Below are 20,580 nucleotides of genomic sequence, written 5' to 3'. Positions count from 1 at the left end.
ACTACAGTAGTATTGCAAAAATAATGAAGAAATACTGAAAACATTTTCCAATGGAATTACTATAGAAACACTAAAAAGTAAATATTTAAAAAAAAGACTTTTACAGAAATACTTTAAAATACGGGTAGATTAATACTATAACACAAACATACCGGTACAGAAATATTACTCCAAAAATACAACTACGTTTATATTACAGATTAACAAAGAAATACTACAATGGAAATACAACAAGAATAGTACAAATATACAAAACTAATACATCTACCTACATACTTCGGCATAAATACTACAAAAATAGCACTACAGTAATACTATATTTAAAAATAATACTACAGAAATATTACGACAGAATTATTACAAAAATACTCCAACAGTAATACTTTGAAAAACCTTCACATATACAACAAAACCTGTGCTCTTTCAATACTTCAAAAATAATACAAACATACTACTATGGAAATATTACAAAACTTTTAATGAGGAAATGCTTCAACAATACTTCAAAAGAAATACCACAAAATACCACTACAGTAATACTATAATCTAAAAGTACTACTACAAAAATTCTACTACAGAAGTATTACAACAGAAATACTACCACAGAAATATTTTGACAGAAATTCTACAAAATAAAATGTCAGCAATACTACAACAATACTACGATGGAAAAACTATAAAAATACTACGGCAGAAATACTACAAAAATGTTACTATGGAAATACTACAGAAATACCACAAAAATACTTCAACAATACTACCATGGAAATACTACAAGAATACTCATGCAGAAATACTACGAAAACTACAGTAATACCTCCATACAAAAATACTACTACAGAAATATGACGACAAAAATACTTCAAAATCACAACTACAGTAATATTACAAAAATATTAAAGAAATACTACAAAAATATAACTTTAGTAATACTATAATTCAAAATTCCTACTATCGTACTGATTTTCACTTAGCCAAGTGAAATCTGTTTTGGTCACTTTTATAAATGAATGATACAAAAAAGTAAATATATTCAAATCGGACAACTATATTTTATTACTAACCTAGAAATGTCTTTCCTATGTAGGTGGGGATCACTTTGTTCACAGTGTCTCACAGAAAGTCTCTTTGGAAGCATCATAAAGTAAGCATTAATCTCAGTATCACAACAAAGCAAACTGTTTTAAATTTATGGCTTGGATAATTTAAGGGTGACCATACCAATACAAGTAACCAAATCCCAATATGTCATTATCTCTTACTTGCTGCAAGTTTCATTTGTAGATATAATAATCCCCAAAACTCCGAACCGCTCAATTTTTTTATGACAATCCAAGCCTGGATAAATCTCAGAAATACGCTGCCTGGAAAAAGTTTTTACCAAACCCCTCCCCCTAAACTGAAAAGTAGGTGTTTCTTTCTTTTTCTCCATGTTCATTTTTAGCTTTCTTTTTCCTTACTCCTCTTTTTGTATTCTGTTTTAACTTTTTTTATAGTTTTTTTCTTCCGTATTTTCTTCACTATTTTTGGCATTGTTTTTTTTTTAAACAAATCTTTTTCTCATCTTTTTGTCCTCTGGTTAAAATTGGAAGGTAAAGGGTGCTTTTGCTCACTTTCAGTCATTGTAGTTTATAGTCTTTTTTTGGACTCATTTTTGGTTGCACTACACATGACAGCAACATATAGTGGTCAAATATAAAACACTGTGCCATTGAAAACAGTAGAATCTTTTCATCAGCGCTGGTTTTGGGAAAAAACCCATTTGCTCCAACCATATCCGGACCCTAGCTTCAACAGCACCCTACTCATTTGAGTTTGAGACCCCTGCCCTAGAATTTCCCTGATGACTTCTGAATGATCCAATATTGCCCTAAATGTCTAACAATGACAAACCTAGTGCAACTGTGTGTCATTATGTCTCAGTCCAAATGCACCTGCTTTGTGATGGGCTCAGATGTTTGTGAGATGAGACACTGGAGAACAGACAGTGTTATGAAGACTAAGGGAAACACCCGGCAGGTGCAGTATAAAGTATTGGAAACGTTCCAAACAGGAATGGGGTATAAGAAGATTTAGCAAGATTTACACATCTTCCGGAGCACTCAAAATATACAGAGCAGAAAACTACTGCAGACCTACCAAGACCTGAACGTCCCTCTAATTTTCACCCCAAACAAGGAGAAAACTAATCATTACGGTAACCAAGGTGCCCATGATCACGTTGGATGACCAGCAGGCATACAAGGGAGACACAAACAACATGTTGAGCAACTTTCTCTGATCAGTTGAGACCAAAATGGCTTTTCATCAGCATGGACTGGGAAGTAAATATTTCTTTTTCAATATGTGCTAAAAGAGTTGTGGCTGTAATCGCAGCAAAAGTTGGTTGTACAAAGTACCGTATTTTCCGACTGTAAGGCACACCGGGTTATAAGGCGCACCCCCAAAAAATAGTTTTTTGTCCTATATTTTCCATACATAAGGCGCACCGGATTATAAGGCGCTACAATGGGAACGTCGACAAAACAGTCAGATAATTCAGTCAAACTTTTACCCCCTTAACATTCCGAAAGCTTGCAAAGAAGCAAATACGTGTCTCAGACATATACAGAAACAGTGTCTGTACGATGTCACCAATCACTCAAATGCATCGTTCCAAATATCATTCGGAAGGTTAAGGTCTTGGGATTCAAGAAATGCCAAACATTTCTTAGTTTCCATTTTATTTTTTGCTGGCAACTGTGTGGACAGCAAAGTAAGAATTTTATTGTGCAGGGAAACTGGGTTATTTACTGTGCATATGACAATAAACACTTTGAATTGAATTTAGTTTAAAAATAGACTCATCACAGAAACATCAAGATCGTTCTAAAACAAGATACCGGGAAAATATAAATCCGCATAGCTCACCCAAGTTCTCTTGCAGCCATCACGTTCAATAATGATACGTAACCTTGGTCTTCTTACAACCGTGTGTTTAGTAAATCCAGGAGAGTAAAATATTTACAAATACAGAATAGTAAAAAATGTTTTCTCTATGCCGTAGTGCAACCCAACGTGTGATTCACTTTCAACTTTTTCGGGCAATTGCAAGCTTTGTTTCGCCCCTTTAGCCTATGCGAGCCTGTAAATGATAAAAAGGATCCGCCCCCTTTACCTCCGAATAACTTTAGCCAATAGTGACTGATTCAAATGATGATTGACACATTGGTTAGGAAATATTTAGGTATATAAATCCCAGCATACACCGCGGACTACTTCGCCTTCGGGGGAAATCTAGTCGGCGGCTGCTTGCCTTAGTTGCAAGACTTTGCGACTTAATATTGATCCATATATAAGGCGCACTGTATTATAAGGCACATGGTCAGCTTTTGAAAAAAATAAAGGCTTTTAGGTGCGCCTTATAGTGCGGAAAATACAGTAATAACTCAAAGGGGGCCATTATTTTTGCAACACTTTTTTTTTTATAGTAAATCGTTAAATTAAAATGTTTATTTTCACGATTGTGTCTCACCTGCTTTGGATTCTGAGTTTTTTTGTGTGTTTTAGTTTAAACCCTGCAATATTTCAAATGTTCCTTAGGGGGAAGAGGAGTTCAATACTTATGCAAGGCACTATACACCTGATGTATTTTTGTTTAAACTTCCTTTTTTCTGAATATAGCATACAGCTAAAAAAAGAAAAATATATCCTATTGGTCTCTAAGATTCTACTGGCTTTAGGTTTGAGTAAAAAAAGGGTACCATGAGTTCCCAATTAGAGATGACTGGTTATTGAAATGATTAATTAGGATTCTATAAAATCAACATGCAACGCTTTTTTTCGATAAAATGAAAAATAGAAATCATTGTGAGCTATTTTTAAAATTTACTACTACAATGATCGTCCAGTACAGAAATACTACTACATAAAAACTACAAAATTATGACAAGAGAACTACAAAATACTACAAAAAAATAATCTGCAGCAATGGTACAACATACTACAATATTACTTATATAAAAATACTAAAATTCTACTACAGTGATAGTATAATACAGGAAAACTATATAGATATTACAAAAAACATATGCAGTGTAAATTTATACTACCAAATACTTCCAAAATAATACAGTAATGTTATAATAAAGAAATACTAATACAGAACAACTACAAAAATACTACTACAGAAATACTATGAAAATGCTACTACAGAAATGCTACAAAAATACATCTACCTCAATTGTACATATTACTGCAATAATAGTGCTATGAAAATACCAAAGCTCTTCTACTACACTGATAGTATAATACAGAAATACTACTCCAGAAATATTCCAAAAAACATCTACAGTCATGTTACAAAATACTAATATGGAAATACTACCAAAATACTAGAGTGATAGTATAGAACAAAAATACTACTAGAGGAATACATAAAATAAAACATAAATACTACCACAGAACTATACAAAAATATATATTTGCAGAAAGACTACAAAAATACATCTACAACGATGGTACAAAATACTAAAATAATACTACAACAATTCTACTTCAGTGATAGTCCATCCATCCATCCATTATCTGTACCGCTTATCCTCAGTAGGGTCGCGGGGGGTGATGGAGCCCATCCCAACTATCTTCTGGCAGTGGGCAGGGGACACCCTGAACTGGTTGCCAGCCAGTCGCAGGGCACACAGGGACAGACAATTCGCTCGCTCATTCACACCTAGGAACAATTTGTACCGGCCAATTAACCTGACATGTATGTTTTTGGAATGTGGGAGGAAACCGGAGTGCCCGGGGGAAACCCACGCAAGCACGAGGAGAACATGCAAACTCCGCACAGGAAGGTTGGTAGCTGGATTTGAACCCATGATCTCAGAACTGTGCCGCACACGCGCTAACCACCGCACCGCCGTGCTAATACATAAATACTACTTCAGAAATATTACAAAAATACATCTACAGTCATGGTACAAAATATTACTATGTAAATACTCTCAAAATACCGCTACATAAATACTACAAAAATACTATTACAGAAGTGCTACAGAAATACATTCGTGGAAATACTACAAAATAAATCTAAAGTGATGGTAAATATCACTACATTAATTCTACTGTCAAAATACTATCAAAACAGTACTCCAGTACAATACAGAAATAATACTACAGAAATACTGCACTAGTACTGAAGTATTATTACAATACTACAGAAATACTACTACACAAAAACATCTACAGTAGTTGTAAAAAATATATTGTTGGTCGGTTGGATCCCTTAACTACTAGGGGCACCATTTTCTGCGTTGTGTCTTGGGCATCACCATGGAAATACTACAAAAAAATATTACTACAGTAATACACAGATTGGGACATGTTTAAATCGGCTGCCACTTACAACAACAAAATAAATATAGATGAGTACGCCATGTCTGTGTCAGCCTACATCAGTAAATGCGCAGAAGACGTCAGCAATACCAAAACCATCTGCACCCGTGCCAATCAGAAGCCCTGGATGACTGCTGAGATACGCAAACTGCTAAAGGTACGGAACCTTGCCTTTAAATCTGGTGACGAGGAGGCGCTGAGATCAGCGAGAGCTAACCTGAACCATGCTATCAGACTGGCAAAGCGATCGCACAGTCAAAAAATCCAGGACCGTTTCCTCAGTACAACCAACACCAGGGATATATGGAAAGGCATTCAGGCCATCACCAGATACAAGCCAACCACCGCCCCAGTGCAGGACACTAGCATGGACTTTCTGAATGACCTTAACAACTTCTTTGGGAGGTTCGAGGCACAAAATGGCACCCCTGCAGCGAAAGCGGTTCCACATCGGGACGAAAGAGCACTCCTCCTGGACTCAACTGACGTGAGGAAGACCCCGAGAAGGGTCAACACACGGAAGGCTCCAGGCCCGGACAACATTCCATGGCGGGTCCTTAGGGAGTGCGCCGATCAGCTGGCTTGTGTACTAACAGACATTTTCAACACCTCGCTAGACCAAGCCACGGTACCATCATGCTTCAAGATTGCCACCATCATCCCAGTTCCAAAGAACCCCCAGATCTTATCATTCATCGATTACCGGCCCGTTGCACTGACTCCCATCATAATGAAGTGCTTTGAAAGACTGGTTAAAGAGCACATCACCTCCAGTCTCCCCTCCTCACTCGACCCCTTTCAGTTTGCCTACCGGACAAACCGCTCCACCGGGGATGCCATCTCCTCTGCGCTTCACCTGAGCCTGACACACCTAGAGGAGAAGAACACCCATGTGCGGATGCTGTTCCTGGACTTCAGTTCAGCATTCAACACCATCATCCCACAACACCTGGTAGACAAAATGAGACTCCTGAGTTTCAACACCCCCCTGCGGAACTGGCTGCTGGACTTCCTCACTGACAGACCCCAGTCAGTGCGGATTGGTCAGAACATCTCCGATGTCATCACCCTCAGCACGGGCTCCCCCCAAGGCTGTGTCCTGAGCCCCTTGCTGTTCACCCTGATGACACACGACTGCGTCCCTAGGTCAGCCACAAACCACATCGTGAAGTTTGCGGACGACACAACAGTGGTGGGCCTCATCAGGGACGACAACGACCTGGCCTACAGAGAGGAGGTGGAGCAGTTGGTGGGCTGGTGCAGGGACAACAGCCTGGTCCTGAATGTTGACAAAACTAAAGAGATCATTGTCGACTTCAGGAAAAACCAGCCCAACCATGCCCCACTTTTCATCAACAACAAGGCTGTGGAGGTTGTCAGCAGCATCAAGTTCCTAGGGGTGCACATCACAAACAAACTCACCTGGTCCGTAAACACTGCATCACTGGTTAGGAGGGCACAGCAGCGCCCGTACTTCCTGCGGAGGATGAGGAGAGCCCACCTGCCCCCACCCTCCCTCATCACATTCTACAGGGGCACCATAGAGAGTATCCTGACCAGCTGTATCTCTGTGTGGTGTGGAGGCTGCAGCGCTTCCGACTGGGGTAGTGTGAGGTGGGTGACGAGGACAGCAGAGAAAATCATCGGGACTTCTCTCCCCTCCATTCAGGACATTGACCAGAAGCGCTGCCTATCCCAAGCTAAGAACATTATCAGGGACCCCTCTCACCCCCATCATGGACTGTTCACTCTGCTAGCCTCTGGGAAGAGGTACTGCAGTGTGCGGTGCAGGACCACCAGGTTCCACAATAGTCTTGTCCCCCTGGCCATTAGACTGTTAAATGGTCAATCAAACACATAGTAAATCTAAACTGCTGCTAATCTGTACATCTGTTGGTTTTGTTTGACTTTTTGCACTACTGGCAGTTCTTTATAGCTAGCCACTCCTTGCACATCTGTTTCTCTGCACTATTGTACTTAGTGTTATTGTTACAGTGTTATTGTTACTGTTTACCTGACTTGTTTACCTGACTGCCCATTTTGCACATCTGGTTAGCTGCTCCTCTTGCACTATTTGCACTACTGTAAAATACTATACATAGCCATAATTATTTAGTATATTATTAGTACTCAATACTCCAACTCAATACAACATTTTATTTATATCTGTACATTCAAGGAAACTGTGCGGGTCAGATGTATCGACATTTCGTTCTGTATACACGTGTGCTAGAATGTCAATAAAGTAGATCTGAATCTGAATACTATATTAAAGAAATACTGATACAGAAATACTACAAAAATACTTTTCACAGAAATACCACAATAATACCTACCACGAGTTGTGACAGAAAATACATTTTGCTCAGACCACAGTGCTAATCTTTAACCTTTTTTTTTTTTTTTTACTTTTTTTCTCCCCTTTAAGTATTACCTGCACATGGATGGTAGAGGAAACTACGAATTCAAGCCCATCACGGAAGAAACTGAAGAGTTCGGGTCTTGAATCCTTCTTAAATCACCTTTAAATCTGCTAATGCTTTGCCTAGTTTTCTTTTATTCTTGAATTGTTAATAACATTTTAGGGAAAAAAAAATACATTACAAATAAAGACGTGATTTGCATCCAACGGAGCCTGTTAATTATATTAAAATATATGTTATGTAGCAAAGACACACTATGGAAATACCAAAAAAAAAACTATTACTCTTGACAATTAAATACACAAATCCTACTACATAAATATCACAAACATAACACAAAAGTAATACTATAATGCATAAATAATAATACGGAAATACTACAAAAATAATACAGAAGTAATGCTATAATGCAGAAATAATACTATGTTAATACTACAGAAATGTTACAAAAATACTATTACAGAAATACTACAAAATACATCTACAGTGATCGTACAAAATACTACAATTATACTACTATGGCAATACTAGGAAAAAACTACTACAGTGACAGTATAATACATATATACTACCACAGAAATACTACGGAAATACATAAAAAAATATATCTACAGTGATGGTACAAAATGTTACAATAATACTACTATGAAAATCCTAAAAAAACGGTTAAATACAGAAATAGTAAAAAAAAATACAGAAGTACTACTTCAGAAATACTAAAACAGATATTCTACAAAAATACATCTACACTTATGGTAGAAAATATTGCAAAAATACTACTATGAAAATTCAGTACTAAACAAATACTACTGCAGTAAAACTAATAGGAATATAATACTACATAAATACTGTAGTAAAACTACAAAAATACTACAAAATACTGTGACAGAAATACTACAAAGCTACTACTACAGAAATCTACAAAATACATCTAAGGTGATGATAAAAAATACTATGATTATACTACTATGGAAATACTACAAAAATACTACAACAGTAACAATATAATACAGAAATAATACTAGATATATATTGCACAAACTACAAAAGTAAAACTACAGAAATACTACTCTATAAATACTGGTCAGCCTGGCTGACCAAAAATGCCCCCCCATCTATCTCCCGCTGTGAAGGTCACAGGTCCATGAAATTTACCCTTGTTACCCATGGTGGGCCCATATTCTCACAGTAAAAAGCACATCTTGCTGGATGCAACTGAACCTGTTTAAGAGGAGTACATTTCTGGTCAGCCTGGCTGACCAAAAATGCACCCCTCCCATTTATCTCTGGCTCTGAAGGTCACAGGTCCATGACATTTACCCTGGTTACCCATGGTGAGCCCATATCCTCACAGTAAAACACACATCTTGCTGGATGCAACTGAACCTGTTTAAGAGGAGTACATTTCTGGTCAGCCTGGCTGACCAAAAATGCACCCCTCCCATTTATCTCTGGCTCTGAAGGTCACAGGTCCATGACATTTACCCTGGTTACCCATGGTGGGCCCATATCCTCACAGTAAAACACACATCTTGCTGGATGCAACCGTTCCTTGTTTTAAGAAATGGGGAATGTAGTGGTGGGGTATTGGTGGCATTTCTGGGCACACAAAATCTCGCAAGCAAGAATCGGAATGTTGATTAATCAGGGAAGAATCACATATATCTTTAATAACCAAAAGGTTCAAGCATGTTTATTTAAACTATTTCATTAAATTAAAAGAGACGACTTCCAGTGGAAGCTGTGAACATCTGTGTCAAAAGACTGCAAATGAGTGAGGAATAAATAAGCAGTTTGAGAAAAGTGATATTATTTGAAGGGATAAAAAAATGCAAACACCTTTCCGAAAGTACCAAAATACAAACTTGAACCTGGAAAAAAAGCATAAGATGTTGCTTTCTGGTAAATATCCAAATACATAAATAGACGTTGGGAACGAGATTGAGCATGGCACTCCAGGGTAAACCACATAATTATGACCTTGAGAATAAAAGACCAAAGACTATCAGAGAAAATAGGCACTTAAAAACAACGTCAAATAAGCAAGCTTAAGAACAATTCAAATGTATTTGTTGCCATCTTTAGTTTCAGTCAGTGGTCCAACAAAATCCATCCCCACTAGCTTAAACTGCTGTCACAATATATCCCATGTTGTAACAATGACAATAAAGGTATATTCTATTCTATTCTAACGAACAAACAAAAAAACAGAACAAAAAACAACAAGTGAGTTGTAAGTTCCTTTTGGCTGAAAATATATTCTGGTTTAGATGAAGCAGAAAAATAATTTTATATTAAAGGATTAATAATTAAATGAAATGTGTTTCACTGCTGTGTTAAACAAAAAAGTGTGAGGTGAGGTGAGTGACTAATTAAGTTTTACCGTATTTTCCGCACTATATGGCGCACCGTGTTATAAGGCGCACCTTCAATGAATGATATATTTTAAAACTTTTGCCATACATAAGACGCACCCCATTATAAGGCGCTATAAGTGCATGCTGGTTTAAGATCAGGTAATTGTGCAATTTTGTAATTGTAATCCTGTGCAGTCCTTCGAGACATTTTTGTGATTAAGGGCTATTTACGGTAAATAAATTTGACTTGACTACAGTAGAGAATGTAGTTACGTTATGCAACCTCTAGATGTTGCCACGCTAAAGGAAATGTCAACAAAACATTCAAAAAGGTCAAACTTTATTGTTAACAAACAAGCTTTCCACAACTCCATTCACTCCCAAAATAAATAAACAGACGTTTTATTATTTTCTCTGAGGTAAAGCATTTTCGTGACACATCTTTAACATCTTTGAACAACATCAAGGCATATCATTTTACTTTTCCTCCATTTAGTCAACACGCAAAAAAAAAACGTCTGATACTGTTATTTTAAATGAAACGTTAGTGCAATCGCAATAAAGTGACACTCGTAATGTGCAAAAACAACAAGTGCAAAACAATAACAATAAAGCAATAACATAATAACTGTAAAATGTAAAACGTAAACACACAAAAGAAAAACAAAGATCACTCTATAAGCTCCTCATCGACGAATCCCTCGAATTTTTCTTCTGCAGTGTTCGAATTGACCATCTCAGTGAATGGGCCATCCAACACGTCCGGCTCCGTTTCATCAAGGTCGTCATTAATTGAGTCAGTGTCGCTGATGTTGTCTGACTGTTCGGGGACAATTCCCGTCTTCTTGAAAGCTCGGACCACAGTTGAGACTGATATATCAGCCCATGCATTTACGATCCACTGACAGATGGTGGCGTATGTCGCCCGGCGCTGTCTCCCCGTCTTGGTGAACGTGTGTTCGCCTTCTTTCATCCACTGCTCCCACGCAGTACGCAGTCTGGCTTTGAATGCCCTGTTGACACCAACATCTAGCGGCTGGAGTTCTTTTGTCAATCAACCCGGAATGACGGCAAGCACTGAATTAGTGTGCTTCACATGGTTTTTTACACTATTGGTGATATGTGAGCGCATGGAGTCGTAAATCAATAGGGACGGAGCTGTGTGAAAAAAGCCACCCGGTCTCTTCGCATAAATTTCTCTCAACCATTCAATCATCTTTTCTTCATCCATCCATCCCTTCGAGTTAGCCTTGATGACTATGCCGGCTGGAAAATTTTCTTTTGGCAAAGTTTTCCTCTTGAAAATCACCATGGGTGGAAGTTTCTGGCCATCAGCGTGGCAGGCGAGAACTACAGTGAAGGAGGATTTCTCATTCCCTGTGGTGCGTACATTCACTGTACGTACTCCCGTTTTATCCACTGTGCGGTTCACAGGAATATCAAAGGTGAGTGGAACCTCGTCCATATTTATGATATGCTCTGGCCGGATCTTTTCTTCAGCAATCTTGTTTAAGCAGTATGTGCGGAAAGTGGCCAGATTTTCCTCGAAGTCAGCTGGCAGTTGCTGTGAAACAGTAGTTCGAGTACGAAAGCACCAAGTAGGACCACCCCTGAATTCTTTAATATTGAGTTCCTGTGCCAGCGCTGTTGCCTTCATACGTATAGTTATCGTACTGACACTTCTGCTTGCCGCTCTTTGTTGAACAACCCACTGTTCAAGTGTCTCCTCTAACTCTGGCCATCTTGCTTTATTGCCACGGAAACTTTGTTGAGTTTTCCTTACTTGGCGGAGCTTATCTTCATCCTTTCTCCACTTCCGTACCATCGATTCATTTATGTTTAACTCTCTCGCTGCCGCTCTATTGCCGTGTTGTGCTGCGTGACTGATCGCCTTGAGTTTAAACTCGGCGTTGTACGCGTGTCTCTTAACAGGAGCAATTTTTTTTTATACAAATGCACGCATGAAAGAGAATCGTTGTTTAATATTTCCCAGTATGCACAGCGCGAAAAATGGAGTCGGCGGCTGTTTCTCATAGTTGCGAGACCTTGCGAATTTAATATTGAGCCATATATAAGGCGCACTGTGTTATAAGGCGCATGGTCAGCTTTTGAAAAAAATTTAGACTTTTAGGTGCGCCTTATAGTGCGGAAAATACGGTAATTAAAATTTGAAGGCCTATTATATCCAGTACATAATACCTGTTTCATTATTTTTATAATATTTCTGGTGAATTTGAGGTACAGTTGTATGGTGGTGTGCGGTGGAATTTGTCTCGTGCAAAATACAGTATTTGAACACCCTGCTATTTTGCTATTTCTCCCACTTAGAAATGGAGGGTTCTGAAATTTTCATCGTAGGTAGATGTCCACCGTGAGAAGGATAAACTAAAAAGAAAAGTCCAGAAAGCACAATACAGTGGAACCTCTGTTCTCGACCATAATCCGTTCCATTTCTTTGTACGAAAACCGATTTGTACGATCACCGAAGTCGTTTTTTCCCATTAAAAGTAATGTAAAATTGTTTTAATCCGTTACAACACCCTGGATGTTTACAATGAACGTAAACATGAAGCTAACCCAGGCTAATCGTATGTTTGCGTTAGCGTAATCTTCCGTACGAAAGATTACGCTAACATGAACGTGAAAAATAAAAAATCAGGTCGTTTACACGTCATTTAGCACCCGGGTCTCCACAACAAGTGGTGAGCAGTTAAAGGATAAAGAAAAGATTTATGAGTAGAATTTCTTACCTTGGCGGTTGTCTGCAGAAGCCATGCTGTATTCCTGAAAGAAGGTAAACTCGCACACCTTCATATTTTGCTATTATTTCTTTCTTAAATGCAATAGTTGTACGCACTACTCCTCTTTTTTCACCTGTAGCAACTTTGCAGCTTGCACCAAATTTCTTCCGAGGCATAATTAGGAGTTAAAACACTCCCTTCACCGCTTTTGAAAAACGAAAGCAGAGAAGGAGTGCGCGTTGCCGTGACAACAGTTTTTCACGAGGGGTGGGGGCAATCTACACCCGTATGCCGCTCAGCATCGCCCCTAGCGTACCGGCGTTTGAACTCGGATTTTTTGAACGAAAAGCGAAGCAAGAATTTCTCGAAAGTTTTGGTCGAGAATTCGTTTGTGATTTGTTCGAACTGAGAGGCGTTCGAAAACCGAGGTTCCACTGTACATGATTTTTTTTTTTTTTACAATTTATTTGTGTGATATAGCTGCAAATACGTATTATAACACCTGAGAAAATGAACATTAATATTTGAAACAGTAGCCTTTGACCAGTCAGGTTTCTGGGCTGTCGCTGAGGAGTTTGAGCTCCCTCCAAAGATTTTCTATTGGGTTTAGGTCTGGAGGCTGGCTGGGCCATGCTAGAACCTTGAAATGCTTCTTACGGAGCCACTCCTTGGTAGTCCTGGCTGTGTGCTTCGGGTCGTCGTGTTGGAAGACCCAGCCACGACACATCTTCAATAATCTGACGGACAAAGGAGGTTGTTCCCCAAAATCACAAAATACACGGCCCCTAGTCATCCTCTTTAATGCAGTGCCCGTGTCCTGTACCATGTGCAGAAAAGCACCCCAATGCTTCAGAGTGGGGGTTGTGTTCTTCAGGTTTGTACGCTTCATTCTTCTTCCTCCAAACACGCTTAATGGAATTATGACCAAAAAGTTCTATTTCGGTCTCACCTGACCACAAACCTTTCCCCCATGACTCATCTGTATCATCCAAAAGGTCAAATGCAAACTTAAGACAGGCCTTGACATGTGCTGGTTTAAGCAGAGGAACCTTTTGGGCCATACATGATTTCAAATCATGTCTTAGTGTATTACCTACAGTAACCTTGGAAACGGTGGTACCTGCTCTTTACAGTTCATTAACCAACTCCTGTCGTGTAGTCCCCCGGGAATCTGGTTGCCAGCCAGTTGCAGGGCACACAGGCTCTGTCCACTCCACGCATCGGACCGGTATTGCAGTATCTCCGGGAACGGTGCATTCGCACTGATCGCTGCATGGCTCTGTGGCTAGGACCTTGACTCGGCCTCTTGGCTGAGAGCAAGTGTCTCGTCCCCTTGGCTTTGTAGCTTATCATGATTTGACCGATAACCGATAATGGAAAATTGATAAAGACTATAGAACAATAAACCTTACAAAATCCCTCATTCACACCTAGGGACAATTTGAACCGGCCAAATAACCTGACATGCATGTTTTTGGAATGTGGGAGGAAACCGGAGTGCCAGGGGGAAACCCACGCAAGCACAGGGAGAACATGAAAACTCCACACAGGAGGTTCGATCCCAAGACCTCAGAACTGTGTCACACACGCGCTAACCACTGCCCCGCCGTGCTGCCATATATATATATATGTATGTATATGTATATATATATATATATATATATATGTATATGTATATGTAACAGATGTAATAATAACTTTTGTTTTGTTGAAATTCCTGCTGAAATATGTTTGTATAGTTTATGTGTGAGCGTCCTGCAATGACGTTCAACAGTGCCACCTGCTGGTATGAGGTAAGCTTTGGTTTGGCTTCTGATTTTGTGACCGGAAGGCGGATATTGTTGGCAGTTTACAGCGCTGCTAACGGTAAGCCACGATATTTTGGTGCTCCACAAAAAGTTAATTGTAAACATTAAAACCACACTTGACAAATCTTTCAACATGCACAGTAATGTGATTTATGTTGTCAAGCTGTTTGGATTTATTTTCGTTTTGTTTCTGTCGCCATTTATGTTAGTTTTGCCAGACGATGCACGTTGTACTAAAATGTGTGACTCATTGCAGGTAAATTGTACCCGTTTTTACACCGTTATTTTAATTATTTCTATTTTCTCATATAAGTAAAAAGGATGATGTTGGTTAAAATTCAGGAAGAAAAATATGTTGAATTCAAAAAAACACTATAGGATCACTTGTTAAAAGTATCTTGTTAAAATGTATGTAAAAATGTATTGTTATGGTTGATATTCTAAAATGTATTTTATGTAAACTGAAAAGAAAACTATTTAATATGTTTGGGGAGTCTGCAGTTCGCTGCTAACGTGTTGAAAGCTAGCGGAGGTGCTAACCACATGTTGTGGATATCTTGTGTGATTCATTGTAGCAACTGTAATAAAAGCCTCATCATCCAGTCCAGCGTGAATGTGGATCTTTGGTGGGACGAGTACACCGCAGTTACATATATATATATATATATATATATATATATATATATATTTATATATATTTTTTTTTTCCTCCTCTTTTCTTAATTAGGTGTTTAATCATTTCTGAAGAAAGGGGGATAATCCAATTATTAGATAATGCACCTTATGGTCTAACCTGGACACATCGTCAGTGACTCTCCCGAGGTTGTCGAGTGTTTCGGGCCGTGATCAGACACCCTGGCCGAGGGGATCCAGCTGAAGGTGATCAGTCTCCCGACGTGTATCCAGATAGCGCACTACGCCACTCCTCAACCAAAATCAGCATGAAGCCTTTACAGCTGCTGCCATTATGTTGTTGATGACTCTTCGATTATGCAGTTCAAAAATAGCAAGGAGGACGCGGTGTAAGGACCTGCCTGCAAAGCACCTGCAGCTCACCTCAATAGCCTCTCAGTGGGCCCTCCACCCATTCCTCTGGCATTCAATCACGAGACTGGGCTTGCCCTCTTCCTATTCTACGCTTCATCCATCAAGTCTTCCCAGGGGACCGTCAGCTCAAGGAGCACAACCTGCTAGCTGGCTCCAGACAACAGCACCATGTCTGGCCGGAGTGTTGTAGCTGCGATGCATCTGAGAATCGCAACTGCTTCCCTATGTCCATCAGTAGCTGCCAGTTCTTCGCAGTTGAGAGCAGGCCCCCATCGGTCTTCTTGGAGGGTTATTGTTTTCTCCCCTGCTCGGACATAGGAAATTGTGCTCCGGGTTTGAAGTTGCCACTTGCCGGTGTTAATGCCAGTGCAGATTGTGTCTGGTATTGCTTGCAGGACTTGGTCATGCTACCACCTATACGTGCCATCTCCCAATTGTGCATAAACAGCCGCCACGGGAGACAGGGTAGGATAACATGATGATAGATCCAGGCCTTAAACTTCCTGTATTGTCCAGCGCTGTGGGCCACGTGTTCAGGTTAGGTTTGAATCTGCACTCTACTTCCACAGACTTCGCCAGCATATTTATAGCCAACACTTAAAAGTGACACATAAATTGTTCAGCCTGTGATGATGCCTTTCTTTGGACATTGCTACTCCAATGTTGACGTCCCAGGGGACAGACGTTGCAGACGTTCGCAGGGACGTGGTATCTGCTCAGAGACAATTCCAACAACTTGTGTGGGATTAACCCATATGCATAGGCAAGGCCCAGCCACATTACTGTCAAGATGCTCCGTCTCCGTCGCGCCCCACGGATCAGCTGTGCTACCACGCCTGTGTGCTCGACACACCCCGGTATTCCTGGGACTTCGCCCTTCTGCACGAAGTGTCGATTTAGGAGTTTATCATGAGAAATCCCCTTAGGCGATTAGAGATGATCTTGAAAACGGTCTTGCACTCAACACTAAGGATCGTCAATGGTCATTGCGTTCTCTTGCTTGGTAATCCATACTCCCTCTGCGTACTTCCAATGTTGAGGTACCTTTCCTCTTATCCAGATCACCTTCCAAAGGCGCTCCAATAGGCTGGGTCACTGTTTGAAGACCATGTAGGGAACTCCACTTCGGCCCTGTGCTCATGCTGTTGTGGCAGATCTGATGACCTCCTTTACTTCCTTCAGGGAGGGTTCACTGGTGTTAAACGGTGCAGGGTTCTGGTGAACATATGTGGGTAGTGCAATGGCCAAGGTCTTTCTCTCTTCAGCCATCACTGTAGGTGTACCTGAGGTGGCGACCAGATAAAAACATGGTCTTGGAGTTCATTTTTATCAGTGACTCAAATTGCTTACTACTGCACTCTGGGATACTTGCAGCTAGCACATGTCCAACATTTTCAAAATAACTATTGAAATTCTCCACAACTTGATTTAAATTATAATTTTCACTGTTCTTATCAATAAAATAGTTTGGATATGCATTACTTACATTCTTTGATTTTATTATAGTATTTAATATATCCCAAATACCTTTAATATTACTTTTGTTATTATGTAATAAATTGGTACAGTATCATTTCTTGCTCGCTCTTATTATTCCTGTCAATTTGTTTTTGTACGTTTTATATCGGGATTCGGCTTCCTCAGTTCTTAGGTTAATACATTTTCTATATAAGGTGTTTTTTTCTTACGAGCATTATATGAACCCTCAATTATCCATGGATGCTTTACAGATTTATTCTTAATATTAGTTTGTCTCATTGGACAGTTTTTGTTATACTTGTTGGTGAATATTTCCAAAAGTATGTCAAACGCACGATTCACATCATCTGTACCATATATAATATTCCAGTTTTGTTTAACTAAGTCCTCATAGAGTGATGTAATGGTCTCTTCAGTTTTAACTCGTGTGTAAACATATTCCCTAGTTGATTCGTGTCTAGTAACCTTTTCATCATACACTGTAAATACTGGTAGGTGATCAGAAATGTCACATACCAGTAATCCGCTGATGTTTGTAAATTCAATATTATTTGTAAATATATTGTCAATGAGTGTTGTACTGTGTGAGGTGATTCTACTATGCTTTTTTCCTTGCTTAGGGATTTCATGTTTTCGTTTCCTGTTGACAAACCTCACTATGGAAGCTTTAGGGCTGATTCTCACCTCTTGATAATGGATGGCATGCTTTTATATCCTCAGCATTGATAGATATCCCTTTTTGACTCATGAAAGCAATGACATGTTGCTCAGCAGAATCTTAAACAGCATTCGTTGCAATACTTTTATTTGCCACAGACTTGGCATAGGTCTGAGGTTGGATGTCCAGACCGGTGATAATAATGTCATTGATCCTGGTGTACTGTTCAAGTTCTGCTACACGTCCTTCGTTCGGACATCGCTGGTATCATATCCGAACGTGTTAAAATGTTGTTTAAAAGACCAATAGCCTCACTGACCGGTCGAACATTTTCACACGCTATCAATAATGTCCATTGGATATCTTTAGGGCAAGACACTGAATTCCTAATGCCCCCAATAAGCAGGTCGCCGCCTTGCATGGCTGCATGGCCGCTATTGGTGTGTGAGTGTGTTTGTGAATGGTTAAGTGAGAAGCACATTATAAAGCGCTTTGGGAGGTATTCATTCACTTGAAAAGCACTATATAAATGCAGACCATTTAATGAGTGCAAAATTTGTAATTAAGATCCACCCTTCTTCCTCTTCTGGGGTTTGGGGTTTAACGGCCGTTGAAATCCATCTCTTTGGTGCATTACCGACTCCAATAATCACATCCTTGTCACCATTTCCCCACTCAATTCCTGTTAAAAAGTCCCGCGGCACTCAGAAAATGTAAAATAATTCTCCATTTTGTCAAGTCATGTATCTTTGTATAGCCCCTAATCACGAGGAGTCTCAAAGGGCTACGACTATAGCAAACTATCCATCTATCTGTCTACCCTGGTCATATCCCTCTAGAGGGGTGGCCGACAGCAAGACAAACACATACAAAAACAAAGAAAATATAAAAAAGGGGAAAAAGTAGCAAAAACACACAAACATTTTTGGACCATGCGCAACCCAAATGCCCGAACACCCAAACAAGTTAAGCACCTAGTTGGTCATGCTTTCGTCCCTCCAGATGAAACGGGACACAAGAAAGCGGCCATGTCACTCGGGTCAGGGTAACACAACACACTCTTCTGTTCAACAGCAGGGCCCGACAGCTTTCACTGGTTTACCCCTGCCGCATCATACAGGTGCCCTGCCCATCCCTTAGAATGCGTACAGACATCCCACTATCCTTTCACAACACCTCTCCACTCATTCTTATCACCAACTAGAGCTCTAACTTACCACGTGTTGTGAGTATGTATATATATATATATATGTATATATATATATATATATATATATACTGTATATATATATCTTATCTCATTAATTTATCAATCAATGAAATCCAGTCTCACGCTGATAGAAGCGATATGCACAGTTTCTATGATGCAGTAAAAACCATCTATGGCCCCAGACACTGCTCACTGGCACCTGTTAGATCTGCTGATGGAACATCTCTAATCAAGGATCAGGCTATGATAGTGGAGCGGTGGGCTGAGCATTTCAACACCCTGCTCAACCAGCCCACCCCAGTGGACCCAACTGTCCTTTCAGAGCTCCCTGAACATCCTACATTGCCAGACCTCGACCTCCCGCCAACTTTCAATGAAATCCTGCATGCAGTTAAAACCCTGAAAAACAATAAATCCCCTGGACCTGACAACATCCCAGCTGAACTTCTCAAGGTAGGAGGCTACCTCTGTACACGGACACTGTTTCAATATATTTCAGAGGTGTGGAGACGAGAGTGTGTCCCGCAACTGTGGAAAGATGCGAACATTGTGACCATCTTTAAGAATAAAGGAGATAAATCCATCTGCTCCAACAGTAGGGGTATCTCTTTGTTGGCCACTGCTGGAAAGGTCCTTGCCAAGGTCATGCTCCGCAGACTCATCTCCAAAATATCGGAACGCGTCATCCCAGAGTCACAGTGTGGTTTTCGAAAGGACAGGGGAACAGTCGACATGATCTTTGTGACACGTCAGCTCCAAGAGAAATGCCGGGAGCAGCACAAGGACTTGTTCATCGCCTTTGTCGATCTTTCAAAGGCATTTGACACAGTGAACAGGGACCTACTGTGGCAAGTCCTGAAGAGATTTGGGTGTCCACCCAAGTTTCTCACCATTCTTGCACAGTTCCATTCAGGGATGACGGCCAGAGTGGTAGTTGGAAGACACAGCTCAGAGCCCTTTGGCGTCGAAACTGGAGTGAGGCAAGGCTGTGTGCTGGCTCCAGTTCTCTTCAACATCTTCCTCGTCTGTGTTACAACACTGCTACGTAGAAGGATGGAGGAGCAGGCTGGAGTTACCATCAACTTCAGGGCTGATGGTAACCTGTTTAACATCAGGAGGCTACAGGCAACTACCAAACTGACTTCAGAGACCATCATTGAGCTACAGTATGCTGATGACTGTGCCCTGGTTGCCCATACACCGGAGGCTCTGCAAAACATTCTCTCGGCAGCTGTAACTGCATACACCAGAATGGGACTGACGATCAACACCCAGAAGACAGAGGTACTCTGTCAGTCCAGTGCTGACCTCTTACCAAACCCAATAACCCTCACAGCAGCAGGGCAACACCTGCTCATGGTGCCCACCTTCAAATATCTGGGGAGCATAGTGTCTGACACCTGCTCATTGGATGATGAGATCCAGAGCCGCCTCAAGCAAGCATCAGCATCTTTCGGTCGACTAAGGATAAGGGTCTTTCA

At 40.2% G+C, this 20,580-nt stretch overlaps 1 protein-coding gene across 2 annotated transcripts in view; it reads left to right on the top strand.

The window, feature by feature from the left end:
- Nucleotides 1–8,005, top strand: part of abcd3a (ATP binding cassette subfamily D member 3a) — a 99,990-nt gene extending 91,985 nt beyond the window's left edge. For both annotated transcript variants that reach the window (XM_088322564.1, XM_088322563.1), the window contains 2 exons: nt 1,088–1,144; nt 7,805–8,005. In XM_088322564.1, the coding sequence (XP_088178690.1) occupies nt 1,088–1,144; nt 7,805–7,882 (135 nt within the window). In that variant the 3' untranslated portion in view covers nt 7,883–8,005. The remainder of the gene's footprint in view (nt 1–1,087; nt 1,145–7,804) is intronic.
- Nucleotides 8,006–20,580: the final 12,575 nt, after the last annotated feature.

Source organism: Urocampus carinirostris, chromosome 18 (genome assembly GCF_059441175.1).
Source record: "Urocampus carinirostris isolate Australia breed hairy pipefish chromosome 18, RoL_Ucar_1.0, whole genome shotgun sequence".
Taxonomy (NCBI): domain Eukaryota; kingdom Metazoa; phylum Chordata; class Actinopteri; order Syngnathiformes; family Syngnathidae; genus Urocampus; species Urocampus carinirostris.
The sequence above is the reverse complement of the archived record's forward strand: the minus strand, read 5'-3'. Positions and strand labels throughout refer to the sequence as shown.